Consider the following 17,567-nt stretch of genomic DNA (forward strand, 5'->3'; position numbering starts at 1 on the left):
TCATTATTAGAAAAAAATGATTTAGTTTGCATTAACCTTTCAGTTTCATTCCCTCCTTAAATCTGTACCTCTCTTTCCTCCTTTAAGACGCTTCGTAAAACCTACCTCTTTGACCAAAATTGTCCTAATATCTCCTTGTGCGGCTCGGTATCAAATTTAGTTTGATAATCGTTCCTGTGAAGCGCCTCGGGATGTTATACTACATTAAGGCGCTATATAAATGCAAATTGTTTTTTTAATTTAAAATTTGAACATTTTACAGTAAATCACATTTACAGAGCTCAAGTCTCAGCTCTTTGTACAAAGTCACAAGCCCTCATGCCTACAAGGCAGGGGTCCCAGTCTCTACAAGCTTCTTGGTCGTCTTCACTTGTTCATCCAGATAGCGGGTCTCCAGGAATTCACACAGAGGGTCGACGCTCCCAGTGGAGGGTTTGTGCAGATCCGGCAGACTCTGGTTGTGCAAGTTGTTGTTGATTGGACCTCAGGTTAAATAATTTTATTAGTGGCACCAGCCTGGAGGAAAGATACTGATGTCGTTCCAGTGACACTGGGGTTTCCAGCCCCACCCCGACTGATGCAGCTAGGATTTGCCCAGCTCTGATACACTAGGGCAGCACAGCTTCATTCAGCGAGGATCAATCGGCCGGGGACGAAACAGCGTCCGGAAGTGAGGCAACAGCGTCCGGAAGTGAGGCAACAGCAGCTAGCGGATTGGCTGCCGTTGGGAGTCGGACTCCATTTTGTGCATCAATTTTTATTTCACCTGCGTCACTTGAGCCGAGCGTCGGAGCAGGTAACATGGGGAGCGGGTAACGGGAGAGCGAGTCAGCCGTAGGCCCGACTCGTTTTAAAGGTGCGAATAGAAAAGGCGTGAAGCCGACTGCATGTAACAACAGAAAATGCTGGAATAACTCAGCAGGCCAGGCAACATCCGTGGAGAAAAACCTGTTTTTAGCGTTTTCTGTTGTGATCGATCGAGCCCGCGCTGTGTTTATTGAACCGAGGCAGTGTTTCGGCTCCGGAGTGGCTCCGTATTCGTCCACTACAGTAAATCCGCTGTAACTAAAGATGTGGATCCTCGGTGATGGGAATCCGCCGAGTGCTCGATGCGGGAGCAAGGTCCGCGCCATTTTGTCTGGGGCGGTCGAGGAGGAGGAGGAGCGCCGCGTGTTACATTGCGCGGGGCTGATGGCCACTAGGGTGGGGAGGAGAAAGACTTGCGATCTCGTGGAGCGGAGGGCAGGGGCCTGTGTGGGTGCGCGAATCCTCGGTTTGCAAATCCCTCTTCCCCACTGCACTGTCGCTTAACCCCCCTCCCCCCATCTCTGCCTTTTAGGTCAGAAAGTTGAGTTCAGGCCTTGTATTTAAACGGTCTGAATTTCCAACGTTTATAAACGGTACTAGTAAAACCACTACGATTTCCTCCTCCTCCCCCTCTCCTCTCTTGGCACACAGCAATGCTGGCATCTGCTTCCACGAGCCCTTGTCGACATGCGGTATCTACAATACTGAGTGGGGGAAATTGCAGCCCAGCCTGGTCCTTTCCTCACGTCCCCTATGCAGATGCTTTTTCAGTAAGAGTTTGGGAAGTAGGGATAAAGGATTGGAGCCCTAGCTCATTTTGTTTCCCCCCCAGCGCTGATCGTAGTTAATTCCGATGATTGAATCGTAGTGCCCCTCCTGAGAACTGCTAACTCCTAACAAGCTGGGACTTATTTTAATTAACTTTTTTGAAAGAGTTTCACATTATTATATGATTTTAAGTAACAAGCTACTTGGATAATCAAAACTTTATTCATGAAAGCAAAGGGCTGCAAGTGGAACAAAGTGAATTAATTAATGTATATAAGCCACTCCTGCAATGCAGAAGGGTTTTGTGATTTTTATAGGAGAGCAATACACTATGGTGCATAAATGTTCCCATCTCTCTCTTGGGCACATACACTAAATACTCATGAAAGCGGTCGTTGATTACTGTAGTGTGTGTGTGTATTTGTATTGTTTCCAACTTCCTGCTTGCCAATTTGCTGATGAACACCAAGCTAAGAGCAACCAAGATTGAGATTGACAAATGAGGTAATGAGGAGCTGCCAGGAGTGATTAGGAAAGAGGTGGGAGAGAGAGAATGGAAGGGATGACCGTTTGAAGAAGGGGCGGGGGAGAGAACGAGTGACTCCACAACACTCTTTCCAATAACTACACTCATCCCATAATGCCACTACAATTCTCCAACACTTGAGTGCCTTTTGCTCATGCATCACTCCCACATTCTGTAAGCCCCCCTGCCAATTCACTCTTGTCACCTCCCACCCCCCCCCCGAATGGCTGAATCTTTCTTCCTCTTCCCACTTTCTTTGTACATTTTGCTATTCCCATCCTGAACAACTATATATTTGTCACTTCCTGTTTAGCATTCATTCCTATTGCCTCCTGCCCCAAACACCCATATATTCTTTCTCTCATCACCTTTTCCAGCTTGACTCTAAGCATCTGTCTTCCTGCCAGTTGCCATTACTGCCAGCTCCTGCACTAAGTACCCATACATTTAAACCCTTCCTGTGCTCTCCTACCACTTTTGCTCTTCCTGTCTGAAATGTCCATCACTCCCCACAGTAATAGTGGTAGGCTGCAGCACCACCTCCAGTATTACCAAACCCAGCACCTTGCCGCACACAGTCAAATCTAATTACTCTCACGGACAAAGTCAACATGGATTTACAAAAGGTAAATCGTGCTTGACTAATCTACTGGAATTTTGAGGATGTAACTAGTAGAATAGATAAGGGAGAACCAGTGGATGTGGTGTATTTGGACTTTCAGAAGGCTTTCGATAAGGTTCCGCATAAGCGATTAGTGTGTAAAATTAAGGCACATGGGATTGGGGGCAAGGTACTGACTTGGATAGAGAACTGGTTGGCAGACAGGAAGCAAAGAGTTGGAATAAACAGCTCTCCGAGTGGCAGGCAGTGAGGCACTGGTAGGGTACCACAGGAATCGGTCCTAGGACCCCAGCTATTCACAATATATATCAAGATGACGGCCGTGACGGTCCGGTGCTGAGAGCGCTCTCCCTGCTTCGGGCGGCCAGCTTTCGCCGATCGCTCCCGCAACCGGAGTGAGGTGCTCGGCGAGTCGGGCAGAGGCAGCGCGGTGAGCAGCAGCAGCAGCCACGTCGACCCGCTGGAGCACATCGGCCGGCAGCTCCTCGGCGGGAAGGAATTCCGACTGGGAGGAGGGGAGCCGAGCATAGCGGCCAGAGGCCGACCCGTGAGAGGGAGAAGCAGGCCGTGGAGCCGGCCGCGGCGATTGGAGCATTCACATCCCGGCGATGTGTTCGGCGAGTCGGGCGGAGGAGCGCAACCAGCAGCAGCAGACTCGACGACACGCTGCAGCACGTCGGCCGGCAGCTCCATGGCGGGTAACTCGCAGTCCGGCTGGGAGGAGGGGAGCCGGGCATGGTGGCCAGAGCAGGAGAAGGGAGGACGGAGCGGCTGAGGGACATTGTGCTCCCACTGCCACGGGAAGCCATTGTATTGACTCTGAATGTGGCGCTGTATGTATAGCTGACGCGTCCCTACGGGGAATAAGCATTCCATTGTACTTGTACTAGTTACATATGGCAAATAAAACTGAACTGAACTAATGATCTAGACGAGGGAACTAGATGTAATATCTTTAAGTTTGCAGACGACACAAAGCTGGGTGAGCGTGTGTGCTGTGAGGAGGATGCCGAGAAACTCCAGGATGATTTGGACAGGTTGGGTGATTGGGCAGATGCAGTATAATGTGGATAAATGTGAGGTTACCCACTTTGGTGGCAAAAACAGGAAGGCAGATTATTATCTGAATGGTAATAGATTGGGAGAAAGGGAAGTGCAACGAGACCTGGGTGTCCTTGTGCACCAGTCGCTGAAGGTAAGCATGCAGGTGCAGCAGGTGGTTAAGAAGGCAAATGGTATGTTGGCCTTCGTAGCGAGAGGGTTTGAGTACAGGAACAAGGATGTCTTGCTGCAGTTGTACAGGGCCTTGATGAGACCACACCTTGAGTATTGTGTGCAGTTTTGGTCGCCTTATCTGAGGAAGGATGTTCTTGCCATGGAGGGAGTGCAGCAAAGATTCACCAGGCTGATACCTGGGATGGCAGGAATGATGTAGGAGAGATTGGGTCGATTGGGCTTATATTCGCTGGAGTTTAGAAGAATGAGAGGGGATCTCATTGAAACTTATAAAATTCCAACAGGACTAGACAGACTAGATGCAGGAAGGATGTTCCTGATGGCGGGGGAGTCCAGAACCAGGGGTCACAGTCTAAGGATAAGGGGTAAGCCATTTAGGACAGAGATGAGATGAACCTGTGGAATTCTCTACCACAGAAGGCAGTTGAGGCCAATTCATTCTTGAATATATTCAAGAGGGAGCTAGATATATTTCTTAAGGCTACAGCGATATGGGGAGAAGGCAGGGACAGGGTACTGAGTTTGGATGATCTCATTGAATGGCGGAGCAAGCTCGAGGGGCTGAATGGCCTGTTCCTATTTTCTATGTTTCTATCTCCAATATTGCTATGTACCTGCTATCTTGCTGTGTGTCCTGTGCTTTCAAAAGTAGGAACAGAAGTAGGCCATTGGGCCTGTTCCACCATTCAATTACATCATGGCTGACCTGTATCTTAACTCCCATCTACCTGCCTTGGTTCCGTAGCCCTTAATACCCTTGCCTAACAAAAACGCTTGAAATTTTCAATTGGCGTAGCCTTCACGGGAGAGTGTTCCAGATTTCCACTATATCCTTTGTGTGAAGATGTGCTTTCTGACTCCCTGGATGGCCAAGCTCTAATTTTAAGGGTATATTCCCTTGTTTTAGTCTCTCCCACCAGAGGAAATCATTTCTATCTCTACCCTGTCCACTCCTTTGATCATCATAAAATCCTCAATTAGGTCACTCCTCATTTTTCTATATTCAAGGGAATACAAGCTATGCAACCTTACTTCCCATTATATGGCATAACACCCTTACTGTCGTAAAGCAGCATATCATTCAGCTCACTGAGCAATGCCACGATAGGTCTGTTTTGATTTGTGTGTCTACTATAAATATATATAAAATGAGTTGTGCATTCAACATTCAAAATTAATAGAGCATCTTTTTGTGACTAACTTTATTTTCTATGGAATGCCACCAGGTAAAATGAGTTCCCGTGTGTTCATTGGTAGACTGAGCCCTCATGCCAGAGAAAGGGATGTGGAGAAATTCTTTAAAGGATATGGACGAATAAAGGAAATTGACTTGAAGAATGGTTTTGGATTTGTGGTAAGGTTGCTTTTTAATTCAGCAGATTGTAACAAACCAATAAAATATTCTTAAACTTGAGAGCCTTTAAAAGAGCAAACCAACTAGTGTATATAAATTTAGCTATACTTTAAACACTGCCAAACTATTACTACTGTGTCTACTCTTAGGAGTTTGAGGATCACAGAGATGCAGATGATGCTGTTTATGAATTGGATGGAAAAGAATTGTGCAGTGAAAGGTAAGAAAAGTCAAAATGGGTTGCTCTGTAGTTTCTTATTAAAATAGTTTGAGTTTCATTAAGGGAATATTTTGTTTCTACAGAGTTACAGTTGAACATGCAAGAGCACGGCCTAGAGGAGGGCGTGGAGGAGGACGATATCAAGGTCGCTTTAGCCCACGCCGCCCACGTAGTGAAGGAAGGTGAGACAGTTTTACAGGCGCATGATACATTTTATTTAAGGGTTTCACTGCTGGCTCACCATGATTATCCAGTGAGCTACAGGCAGGGAAAGCCCAAGCTTTGATCTCCAGCCTGTGCTGATATTGGGTAGAGCAGCAGTAGAGGTGCTACAATTGGCCTCAGTGTCAATTATTAGGAAGGAGAACATTGGGCATTGTTCCCAATCTTGATTACGTTTTCGCAAAACCTGCTGGAATTGCATGTGTGACAATGGGATCAGGCTCGTTGTGGTGCCATGCAGTCTAGTGTTAAGTCTCGTGTGAAAACCAGCCAAGAGGCCAACTTGCTAGTGAAACTAGGGGTGGGAATTATTGAGAGATTACCTATAATCAGTATCTGTTTGTGCGTTCAAATAATGTGTGCTTGGCATGGGTTTGTGGTTGCAGGTGCGAAATTTTCACTCTAGTCGGGATCAGCTTTCCTCGTTGGTTGGTGATGGGTAAGAGCATTGGAGGAATGCAAAAGAACAGAATGAATGTAACCTTTAAAAATAGGGAACAATAGAGATCCCTTTTTGAAAAGAGTACCTTGTCTGTCACATTATATAAATTTCCATGGACTGGCTATAACGTATATTGTTAACTACAATCTGGATTGTTTTTATTCATTCATGGGATGCAAGTGTTGCTGACAAGGCCAGCATTTATTGACCATTCCCAATTGCCCATGAGAATGTGTGGTGAGCTGCCGCATTGAACCATTGCACTATGTGAGGATATTTTATTCTCTAAGTAAACTTTATGCCCTCCCTGGCAATCAGGAGGGGGGTGTCTGACTGCGATCAAGAGGGGGGAGGCTGAAGGCTTCCTTCGGCGGTGGGGGGGAGAGCACTCCTCCCCCTGGCCCACAAGGAGTGCTGGAAAAGACACTTGGTTTGTGGAGCTGGCAGCTCCAGCCTCCCTTCCACTGCTGGGTTTCCCCACCCCTGGGAAACTCGCACAAATGCAGTGAATTTTAATTTGGACTCCCAATTGCACTGGGAGCCAGATTTAAATATGTCAATTAAGTGTCCCACATCTCATAGATACATAGAAGATAGGAGCAGGAGTAGGCCCTTCGAGCCTGCTCCGCCATTCAATGAGATCATGGCTGATCATCCAAATTCAGTACCCGGTCCCTGCCTTCTCCCCATATCCCTTGATCCCTTTAGCCTTAAGAAATATATCCAACTCATTCTTGGATATACTTAATGAACTGGCCTCCACCGCCCTCTGTGGCAGAGAATTCCACAGGTTCACCACTCTCTGGGTTAAGAAATTCCTCCTCATCTCCTCGTCTCTGTCCAAAATGGCTTAACCCTTATCCTTAGACTGTGACCCCTGGTTCTGGACTCCCCGGCCATCAGGAACACCCTTCCTGCATCTAGTCTGTCCAGGCCTGACAGAATTTTATAGGTTTTGATGAGATCCCCTCTCAATCTTCTAAACTCCAGTGAGTATAAGCCCAATCAACACAATCTCTCCTCGTACGTCATTCCTGCCATCCCAGGTATCAGCCTGGTGAATCTTCGCTGCACTCCTTCCATGGCAAGAACGTCCTTCCTCAGGTAAGGCGACCAAAACTGCACACAATACTCAAGGTGTGGTCTCACCAAGGCCCTGTACAACTGCAGCAAGACATCCTTGTTCTTGTACTCGAACCCTCTTGCTCCGAAGGCCAACATACCATTTGCCTTCTTAACCGCCTGCTGCACCTGCATGCTTACCTTCAGCGACTGGTGTACAAGAACACCCAGGTCTCTTTGCACTTCCCTTTCTCCCAATCTATTGCCATTCAGATAATAATCTGCCTTCCTGTTTTTGCCACCAAAGTGGATAACCTCACATTTATCCACATTATAGTGCATTTGCCATGTTTCTGCCCAATCACCCAACCTGTCCAAATCGTGCTGGAGTTTCACGACATCCTCCTCACAGCATATCCCCCCCCCCCCCCCCCCCAGCTTTGTGTCGTCTGCAAATTTGGAGATATTACATCCAATTCCCTCGTCCAGATCATTAATATATATTGTGAACAGCTGGGGTCCTAGGACCGATCCTTGCGGTACCCCACTAGCCACTGCCTGCCACTCAGAAAATGACCCGTTTATTCCAACTCTTTGCTTTCTGTCCGCCAACCAGTTCTCTATCCAAGTCAATACCTTGCCCCCAATCCCATGTTCCTTAATTTTGCACGCTAATCTCTTATGCAGGACCTTATCGAAAGCCTTCTGAAAGTCCAAATACACCACATCCACTGATTCTCCCTTATCTATTTTACCAGTTACATCCTCAAAAAATTCCAGTAGATTAGTCAAGCATGATTTACCTTTTGTAAATCCATGTTGACTTTGTCCGATCCAGTCACTGCTTTCCAAGTGCTCTGTTATTACATCTTTTATAATGGACTCTAGCATTTTCCCCACTACCGATGTCAAGCTTACCGGTCTATAATTCCCCGCCTTTTCTCTACCACCTTTTTTGAATAGTGGGGTAACATTAGCTACCCGCCAATCCATGGGTACCGTTCCAGAGCCTATCGAGTTCTGGAAGATGATCAGCAATGCATCTACTATTTCTAGGGCCACTTCCTTAAGTACCCTGGGATGTAGATTATCAGGCCCTGGGGATTTATCGGCCTTCAGTCCCATCAATTTTCCTAACACCATTTCCCTACAAATACTGATTTCTTTCTGTTCCACCCTTTCATCAGACCCTATGTTCCCCGGCATCTCTGGGAGGTTATTTGTGTCCTCCTTTGTGAAGACAGAACCAAAATATGTATTTAGTTGGTCTGCCATTTCTTTGTTCCCCATTATAAATTCCCCCGATTCTGACTGCAAGGGACCTACGCTTGACTTCACCAATCTTTTTCTCTTCACATATCTATAAAAGCTTTTACAGTCAGTTTTTATGTTCTCTGCAAGCTTACTCTCATATTCTATTTTCCCTTCCTTAATTAATCCCTTTGTCCTCCTTTGTTGAATCCTAAATTGCTCCCAATCCTCAGGATTATTGCTTTTTCTGGCCAATTTATATGTCCTCTCTTTGGACCTTATGCTATCCCTAATTTCCCTTGTTAGCCACGGTTGGGTCACCTTTTTTGTTTTATTTTTATGCCAAACTGGGATGAACAAATTCTGTAGTTCATCCATTCGGTCTTTGAATGTTTGCCATTGCCTATCCACCGTCAACCCTTTGAGTGCCATTCCCCAATCAATCCTACCCAACTCGCTCCTCAGACCATCATAGTTTCCTTTATTTAAATTGAGGACCCTAGTCTCCGAGTCAACTACTTCATTCTCCATCTTAAAGAAGAATTCGATCATATTATGATCACTCCGACCCACTGTAGGACACTCTGATGTCCCGATAATCGTCGCCCTAAAAAGGCGCCATGCCTTGCAGGTTGGGGACATGTTCCCCTTTTTTCTCCAGCGCGTTGTGTGGGGGTTAATATCGAGGCCATAGATTTCTTATACTTGATTAGCTATTTAAAAAAAAATTGCATTGATGTAGTGCTTTATTACATCTCTCAGGAACACCCTAAAGTGCTTTATGTACAATGAAGTGCATTAAAATTCTGGCTGGAGAAATGAAAAGAATTAAATACAGGTAGACTACCCTTTATCCGAACTTCCGAAAACCGAAACCCTCTAAAAACCCGACGGTTTTTTTGATCAGCGTAAGTCGTGCGCACGACATGACCAGAGTGGCGCACAACTTACGCTGAGCAGAGGGTCAGCGTAAGTCGTGCGCACGGACCCCTGCCGACTTACGCTGACCCTCTGCTCAGCGCAAGTCGTGCGCACGACCCCCCCCCCCCCCCCGCGGAACCACCTGACTCTCTTCCAAAGGCTCGAAAGCAACGAGAGCTCTGAGCCCGCGGCGGTGCCGGCCCCTGTTCCGACCGAGCACGACGACCTGTTGGTGGAAATGTGGAACTTCATTGCATTCCAGGCTAGCAGCGATGGACAAGCCACGACTGCGGACCCCCGCCGACGCCGACCCGCCATCCGAAATTTTCCGAAAACCGGAACACGGCTGGTCCCGAGGTTTTCGGATAAAGGATAGTCTACCTGTACCGGTCCTTTTTGAGAAGGGACATGTGGAGTCGTCACTTAACAATTCTAAATTCTCATTAGCTGGCTGTGCCCCTGTTCTCGGTAAAGTATTTGGATTGATTTAAAGTTTTATCTCATTTGAGTGTTACTGATGCTTCAAATAAGACGAGGCATTTTTGTTGGGTAACATAATCCTGCAAATTATCCCATTAATTGATGGCACCAACATCATTGTCTTTCCAGCATTTGCGTATTGCTGGACACCAATTCATCAGACAGAAGTTCTAGTTATTTATGGGAAATGTACTAAAGTCCATACAAGTAAATTGGTGCCAGTAGTCACATTGAACATCCTGCTAATATATTGTCAGATGTCAAAAATCCATGACTTGAAGTTTGGCTAATAGATATGAAACACAGGAGGAATCCCAACACACAGTTGTGAATTCCAGTTAATGTAATTTGTTGCAATCTGTTTCAGAAATGGACCTCCGGTTCGTACAGAAAACAGATTGATTGTTGAGAATTTGTCTTCGAGAGTTAGTTGGCAGGTATGTTGCAATATAATGGTGAATTGTGCTTTTTGTGATTTAATTGCTATAATTAAATTTGTTCTGAGGTGAAATGTAATTTAATATGAAGTGTTTTCAAGGTTAGCTGAGTTTTCAGTAAAAAGCAGCTGGGTATGACACTATTATTGGTGAAGACCTATGTAATGGGGACTACCAACATCTTTAATGGAAACGTCAGTCGAACCCTACACTGCTATATTACTAGTTATGAGAAAGTTGATGGCACTAAATCGATGATCGGAAACTGAAATTTGTCTTGCCCTGTTGGAATGGGTGGAATTAGTTAGTTAACTTTAGTGTGTGCTAGATGGGTAATAATGGATTGTAAATAATGAGATAGATGAGTAATGAGTGTAATTTCTAACGAAAGGATTACCACAAAAGTATGTATTTCATAGATGGTGCTATTATTGTTCATACAAACAGAAGATGCCATTCATTCTATTTTGCGTCTTCCTAGTAGTATTCAGGATCTTTAGAAGAAAACTGCAGTAACTTCATGACCTGACTCTTGTGTAAAATCTTGCCAGTTGTGCTTAAATAATGTAATTGCTACTCGTTTTCAAAATTTGCCTTTTAAAAAGATTACTGATATCTTGCAAGACTAAAAATGTCAAATGTGCAATATTCGTGACCAAGTTATCATTAAAGGCAGTAATAGAATGTGCCTTAATTTTAGATGTATGTTTTTTTTTTCTACCTCCCCGTTGTCCCTCAGATTTTCCTTTTTTCTCTCCTGAAGCCAGTGACTCATGCTGGATATGATTCCATGGAGATCACTGTTTCTCGCACCCTGCCCAAGTTGCGATTCTTCTCCTATAGAAGGCTGGATGGTGACCAATGGCGAGCAATTCTACTTTGGAGTTTATTGCAGTCATACACAATCTTGATATTATTTTGCCCATATGCATGCTTCTAACAGGTTGTTGGATAGTGGTCAGGAATCAGCACCATGGTAGATTTCTTTTTCTTAAATGCTGCTTGTAGTGCCAACCCAATTGAAATCCACTACTATTTTCCTTTAAAAATAGGTGATTTTTTTGAAATACTGATTTTTGTGGGGGTTGGTGGGGTCACTTGTCTGGAAGGTTGGCCTAAATTGAACCTAAATTCTTTGCATTTGAACTTAAACTTGTGCCACTAAGCCTGACCATAGATGGCCTCCCCAGGGAAGGAGGAACAGCAACAAAGGAAACTGATTTGAAGGTGCACTACCAAACTAATTTTAAATTTTCCATTTACAAAATATTACTGCAACTTTAGGAGTTTTAACAGTTAACATTCAAAATGACGTAATTTAAGTAATTTGTCTGAATTGCTTACTTATTTTGCAAACCTTAAGTATGACATTTTTGTTTGGTTTCTGTGTTGAATTGTGTGCAAACTTTAACCAAATATTAAAACCTTTATTTACCAGCCTCTCGTATCGTTGGCCTTGTGACGAGTGACGTTTTCCTAATCGCTCTGGCTTGGTCTCTTGGGCCTACGTTTCAATCAGTTGGTGATCTGTATTATGCTGGTCTGACCAACATTGGTGGGCGCTAGCTTAAGTGCTGGGGTTCGTTCCTGCGCCTCTGAAAATGCTGGTAACGAGGTGTCCTAAAGTCGAGTTGAGAGCTGACTCTAAAATGAGAGGTCCTTGATTGAAAGAAATTCGCTAGTAGGTTTGTTTGGAAGCTCGATTTGAAGTGAGTGAGGAGCCCTTGATAACAACACAAGATTTAGCAATTCCTGTTCCCATGGCAACGCCAAAGCCCGCCTTTAGGATGGGTGATGTCCGGGAGGGCTCGCGTCGAGGGTGCTGAAGAGCACCATCAGGTCGTCAGTCGTGATGGTACCTCTGCAAGTTCTTCTTGCATTTGGCTGGTTGAATAGCCTAGGGAATTGTACAGGAAGGTAATACATTTTGATGAAATTAGCTTTGGTTTCTTTTGTAGTGACTTTGTTAGAAGATGACAGTAAGTGTGCCTATGGTTTGTTTTAACTAACTAATCTGATCTTGCACAGGATCTGAAAGATTTCATGAGACAGGCTGGAGAAGTTACATTTGCAGATGCACACAGGCACAACATGAATGAAGGGTGAGTTAAATGAATAAGTTGGTGTGTTAACAAAAGATTGATAGTTAAATTGGAAGAATTTGCCAATAGTACTCGGCAAAAGAAGCTGGTTCTTTGTCATTCAGGCCACGTGTTACCAAAACATTTTTAAAACTTGCACCAAATAGTACATGAGTTACTGCCCTTGATGGCAGTAATGCTAATCTTTTGAGACAAACTTTGATTGCTGTAATCTCATTTACATGCTGCCCCTTGGGAACATCATCCAAAGACAGTCAAATCCACATGTATGCTGATGATGCCCAGCTCTACATCTCCACCACCTTGTACTTGCCACCCCCCCCCCCCCCCCCCCCCCCCCAACAGTCTCTGTTGTCGGACTGCTTGTCCAACATCCAGTCCAAAATGAGCCGCAATTTCCTCCAGTCAAACGTTGGGAAGATCAAAGATATTAGCCTTCCACCACAAACTCCATCCTCCTCTCCGGCCACTGTCACATGTTGAATCACACTGTTCGCAGCTTTGGTGTCCTATTTGACCTCGAGCTGAGCTTCTGACTCCATAACCTCTCCACCTCAGATCGCCCACTTCTACCTCTAATATCACTTGGCTCTTCCCCTTGCATGAACCCTTCAATTGCTGAAATCCCCATTCACACCTTTGTCACCTCCAGACTTTACTGCAATGCTCTCTTGGCCAGCCTCACATCCTCCACCCTTCATAACTTTTAGCTATTCCAAAACTCCTATCCTATCCTGCTCACCCAACAACCCTTTGCTCATTAACCTACATTGCTTCCTGGTCTCCCCAACGTCTCAAATGTAAAATTTTCATCCTCCTGTTTAACTTAGTTCATGGCTTCGCCTATTTCTGTAACCTTCTCTACAATCCTCCAGTAACTGCGTTCCTCCAACTCTGGCCTCTTGGGCACCCACCATTGATGGCTGTGCCTTCGGCCATCTAAACCCGATGCTCTGGAAATCCCTCCTTCACGCCTTTTTTAAAGACTCTTCTTGAAACCCACTTCTCTAAGCAAACTTTTAGTTACACCTCATTTGGCTTGGCATCAACTTTTTTTTTTTTTTCACAGAAACCCCACAGTGCAGATAGAGGCCATTTCGGCCCATCGAGCCTGCACCGACACATATCCCACCCGATCCCCGTAATCCCTACACCAACACATATCCCACCCTATCCCTGTAACCCCACGTATTTAATCCCCCTAGCACTTAAGGGTCAATTTTATCATAGCCAATCAACCTAACTTGCACATCTTTGGACTGTGGGAGGAAACCGGAGCACCCGGAGTAAACCCACGCAAACACGGGGAGAATGTGCAAACTCCACACAGACAGTCACCCGAGGCCGGATTTGAACCTGGGTCCCTGGCGCTGTGAGGCAACAGTGCTAACCACTATGCCACCGTGCTGTCCGATTTAAGTTTCTATGAAGCGCCTTGGAACGTTTTTCGATGTTAAAGTTGTTATGTAAATGCAAGTTGTTGAATGTCTGCTGAATCCAAAACCTTTACTGCTGGATTTAGTTGTGAAAAAGTTTATAGTTTGTTTGTAATATCTTCTACTCAACCTTTTATTCTTTGCTTGTGGGATCTATAGTGAAGTCTGAACAGTGTTGTTACCGTACTCTTTCTGACACTGGAAAATTTCAATTTTAATTTGTGTGGTTCACTTGGAGGATCTAAGAGCAGGAAGCCAGTGTTACAGCAGAACAGTTCTGAGTACCACTGTAGTTTTCTTAGGATCTGAGCATTTTGACATTCTCCAGCTGCTTGATCAGTGTACCAAACAATAGATTCCTTGATGTGTCTAAATTGGAAAAAAGCAATTTCATGGAAAAGTTAAATACTCTTTTTTTCTTAGGGTTGTTGAGTTTGCCTCGTATAGTGACTTGAAGAATGCTGTTGATAAACTCTCTGGCACAGAAATAAATGGAAGAAAGATCAGACTGATTGAGGAACCTAAACATCGTAGGTAAGTGCCACACAAATTAATGTCATCTCGGTTTTATGTCCAAGTGAAAGGTTATACAATTGCATTGTTGAAGTATCAGATACAGAAACATCACAGCTTCCATTAGTTATAGATCAGAATTGCTGTACAGTTTCACTTGGTGACATACATTAATGTGCTGAAATTTTTGGATTTAATGCAAAAATAGAAAATCCTTAAAGCAGTTGTTTCCCAAGATGTCGTCAAACTTTTAAACCTATACAGTGCAGTTGAAGGATGGTATACCTCATGGGTACGGTAGCATAGTGGTTATGTTACTGGACTAGTAATCTAGAAGCCTGGATTAATGATCCAGAGACATGAGTGCAACTCTCATCACGGCAGCTGGGGAATTTAAATTCAGTGATCTAAATCTGGAATTTTGAAAAAAGCTACTGGATTATCGTTAAAAACCCATCTGGTTCACTAATGTCCTTTAGGGATGGTAATCTGCCATCCTTACCCGGTCTGGCCTATATGTGACTACAGACCCACAGCAATGTGGTTGACTCTTAACTGCTCTCTGAGCATCTTCTCAAGGGCAATTGGCGATGGGCAATAAATGCTGGCCATGCCAGCAACGCCCACATCCGATGAATGAATAAAAAAAAAAAGTGGAGGATTGTACGCTGATATGTGGGGGGGGAGCTTATTGACCTGTTACATATTTTGCCATAATTGGCACCAGTAATGAAGAGGTGAGATGTCACTTGAAAATCACTTCAGCAAGGAATGGTGTTGACCCTCTAAGCTGAGATAGTGTCTATATTTGAAACCAAATTTAAATCGTTTTTTGTAACGACTGTCAAGAAAAACTGACTGAACATGTTAAATGGGCAGTTCTTGTTTCCCCTTTTATATTTAGATCTCGCAGCAGGTCACGTTCACGTAGCCGTACGTTTTCCAGATCTCGTAGTCGGTCTCGCTCCAGGAGCCGCAAATCCTACAGTAGGTCAAAGAGTAGAAGCCGCAGTAAATCCCGTTCTCGCAGTAGATCTCGTGTCCCTATCCGGGAACAAAACGTCCGTTCGCCTTCACCCAAATCTCCTGCATCATTGGAGCGGCCAAGATCTCGCTCTCGGTCAATGTCAAGGTCGCCTTCTGTTGCAAGTGCAGATTAAGCAGTGTGTGTTGAGTATGTTAACATAGTAAAAGTGGACTTTTACCCAAGTTAATGGAAGTTGATGTAAGTAGAAAGTAGTGAATATCTGTCAAAAGAAATATGAAACTTTAATTTGTTTACTTGGGACCAGAGTGCTTGCAATTATTGGAAGTATGTTTAAATTGTATTGTTTACATATGCAGTACTTAAAGAAAATGTATGCACAAGATCCCCATTTATTCCACCATAATGTGCAATTAATATATATTACTTTAAAGATGCATCTAAATTTGAATTAAACCGTTCTTTTCCTGTGATAATTGCATTTCATTATATTTTTCTTCAAATCAAAGTTGCAAGTTTAACTCATTAAAAATGCACTCATTTTCCCATCTGGACTTGTGGATATTTCATTATAGAATGGATTGAATACTCATCTGACAAATATAGTAACAATTTTTCTCTCGGTCTGTAAATGTTTGTTTTGTGTAGTCGGTCATTCTTTGGATTTTTTTGGTATTCCTCATTCTACAGCAGAAATGTAGGTTTGTAGTGCCATAGCTTCCTCATAGCATATATTTGTTGGGGGGGGGGGGGGGTACTCCATGATTTATGTACCTCTGGTGTATATAAACAGTGATGCTCAGTTTTTTTCCATTCATTAAAAAGTCTTTATTTGACTTATTTTCCTCAATTATTGCATCTTTTCACTTTTTTTTAATACTTAGAGATTCAACTCTTGAAAATCTCTATTTTCCCATTGTAAGCTAGAAAAGGGAATATAGATTGGGCTGTGGGAAGTCCAATTTTGTAATGCAGTACAATTTCTCCAATTGTCAGTCACTTTTATGAGGTGGCTGTACTGACATGCAGGCATGTGATTGCAGCCTGCTGCTGTGTCAGCTAAAATTGAAAGATAACACACCTAACAAAATTTGAGCATGAGGGTCAGGACTGCACTTGAAAGAGATTTACAGGAAGGATTTGCTTCTTACCATGTAAGTCATCTGAAATATTGACAGTATCAAATAGGCTTTACTACATGATCAAAAAGATTTGCATTGCAGTAATCACTGATTTCACCCCATCACACTGCTTTGAATTGGTACAAAACTAATTCAGATCTAATATGCTGCTTAAACCCACAATACAGGAAACTCTCGATTTACCGGTACCTAAATAACTAGAAATCTCTGTTAACCGGCAAAATTCAGGAGTAGGTTCAGGTAAGTTTTACTTCATATTCGTGGCCATTCCTGGATCTGTCGCTGTGTAATTGGGGTTCCTGCACTTGTTGCTAAGCAACAGGGACGCTTGGTCTGTGGCGTGGGTTCCTGCACCTGTTGCTAAGCAACGGGGAAACCTGGATTTGTTGCTGTGTATGGAGCTCTCTTTTAACTATACCTCTCTAATCCGGACTTTTTGATAAATCGGCACCACATCGGTGCCAGATAGAGTTTCCTGTATGTTGAAAATAGGAAAATGAAGCAAGTAAACCAATTTGGATAGAAATTTACTCATGTACTGGGTTTGTAGCTAGAATTATGGTCTTGTATTATTAAATTTGGTTAAAAATAAGTCATGCAGTTAGGTCAGTTTTTATTTCCCGCCAGGTTTGGCACCAAAGCTCTATTCCATTCACTCCAATTGCAGGTAAAATTTTTGCACTCAAATTTTAAGGTGCCCATAAATAGGGGAAATGAGCTGTCTTCTGCTTCAGCACAAGGAACTCCATCTCTATTGAAGAAAAAGAAAAGCTTGCATTATATAGTGCCTTTCATGACCACTGGATGTCCCAAAGCGTTTTAAAGCCAATGAAGTACTTTTGAAGTGGAGTCACTGTTGTAATGTAGGAAATGCAGCAGCCAATTTGCCCACAGCAAGCTCCCACAAACAGCAATGTGATAATGACCAGATAATCTGTTTTAGTGACGTTGATTGAGAGATAAATATTGGCCAGGACACCGGGGATAACTCCAGCTCCTCTAAGGAAAATGCCATGGGATCTTTAACGTCCATGCGAGAGA

General features: G+C 43.9%; 1 protein-coding gene across 3 annotated transcripts; it reads left to right on the forward strand.

The window, feature by feature from the left end:
• The first annotated feature begins 270 nt into the window (after positions 1-270).
• LOC147109544 (serine/arginine-rich splicing factor 5-like) lies at positions 271-16,220 on the forward strand. 3 transcript variants are annotated; one of them, XM_086003591.1, is made up of 8 exons: positions 271-1,122; positions 5,186-5,313; positions 5,463-5,533; positions 5,617-5,715; positions 10,279-10,348; positions 12,377-12,450; positions 14,310-14,420; positions 15,304-16,220. In XM_086003591.1, the coding sequence occupies exons 1-8, from the start codon at positions 1,110-1,112 to the stop codon at positions 15,557-15,559; spliced, it is 822 nt and encodes a 273-aa protein (XP_085859717.1). In that variant the 5' UTR covers positions 271-1,109; the 3' UTR covers positions 15,560-16,220. The 3 variants fall into 3 exon arrangements, with proteins under 3 accessions (XP_085859717.1, XP_085859718.1, XP_085859720.1); XM_086003592.1 differs by having other exon boundaries at positions 271-856; XM_086003594.1 differs by having other exon boundaries at positions 271-796.
• Positions 16,221-17,567: the final 1,347 nt, after the last annotated feature.

The sequence above is a fragment of the Somniosus microcephalus genome, chromosome 12, assembly GCF_052327205.1.
Source record: "Somniosus microcephalus isolate GS21.2 chromosome 12, FLI_Smic_1.0, whole genome shotgun sequence".
NCBI lineage: Eukaryota > Metazoa > Chordata > Chondrichthyes > Squaliformes > Somniosidae > Somniosus > Somniosus microcephalus.

Excerpts from the sequence above, each read along its gene's own strand:
- LOC147109544 (XM_086003591.1), top strand. Across the intron at positions 5,534-5,616 it reads AAAGAATTGTGCAGTGAAAG|AGTTACAGTTGAACATGCAA; the intron begins GTAAGAAAAGTC and ends TTGTTTCTACAG. Across the intron at positions 5,716-10,278 it reads CGCCCACGTAGTGAAGGAAG|AAATGGACCTCCGGTTCGTA; the intron begins GTGAGACAGTTT and ends AATCTGTTTCAG.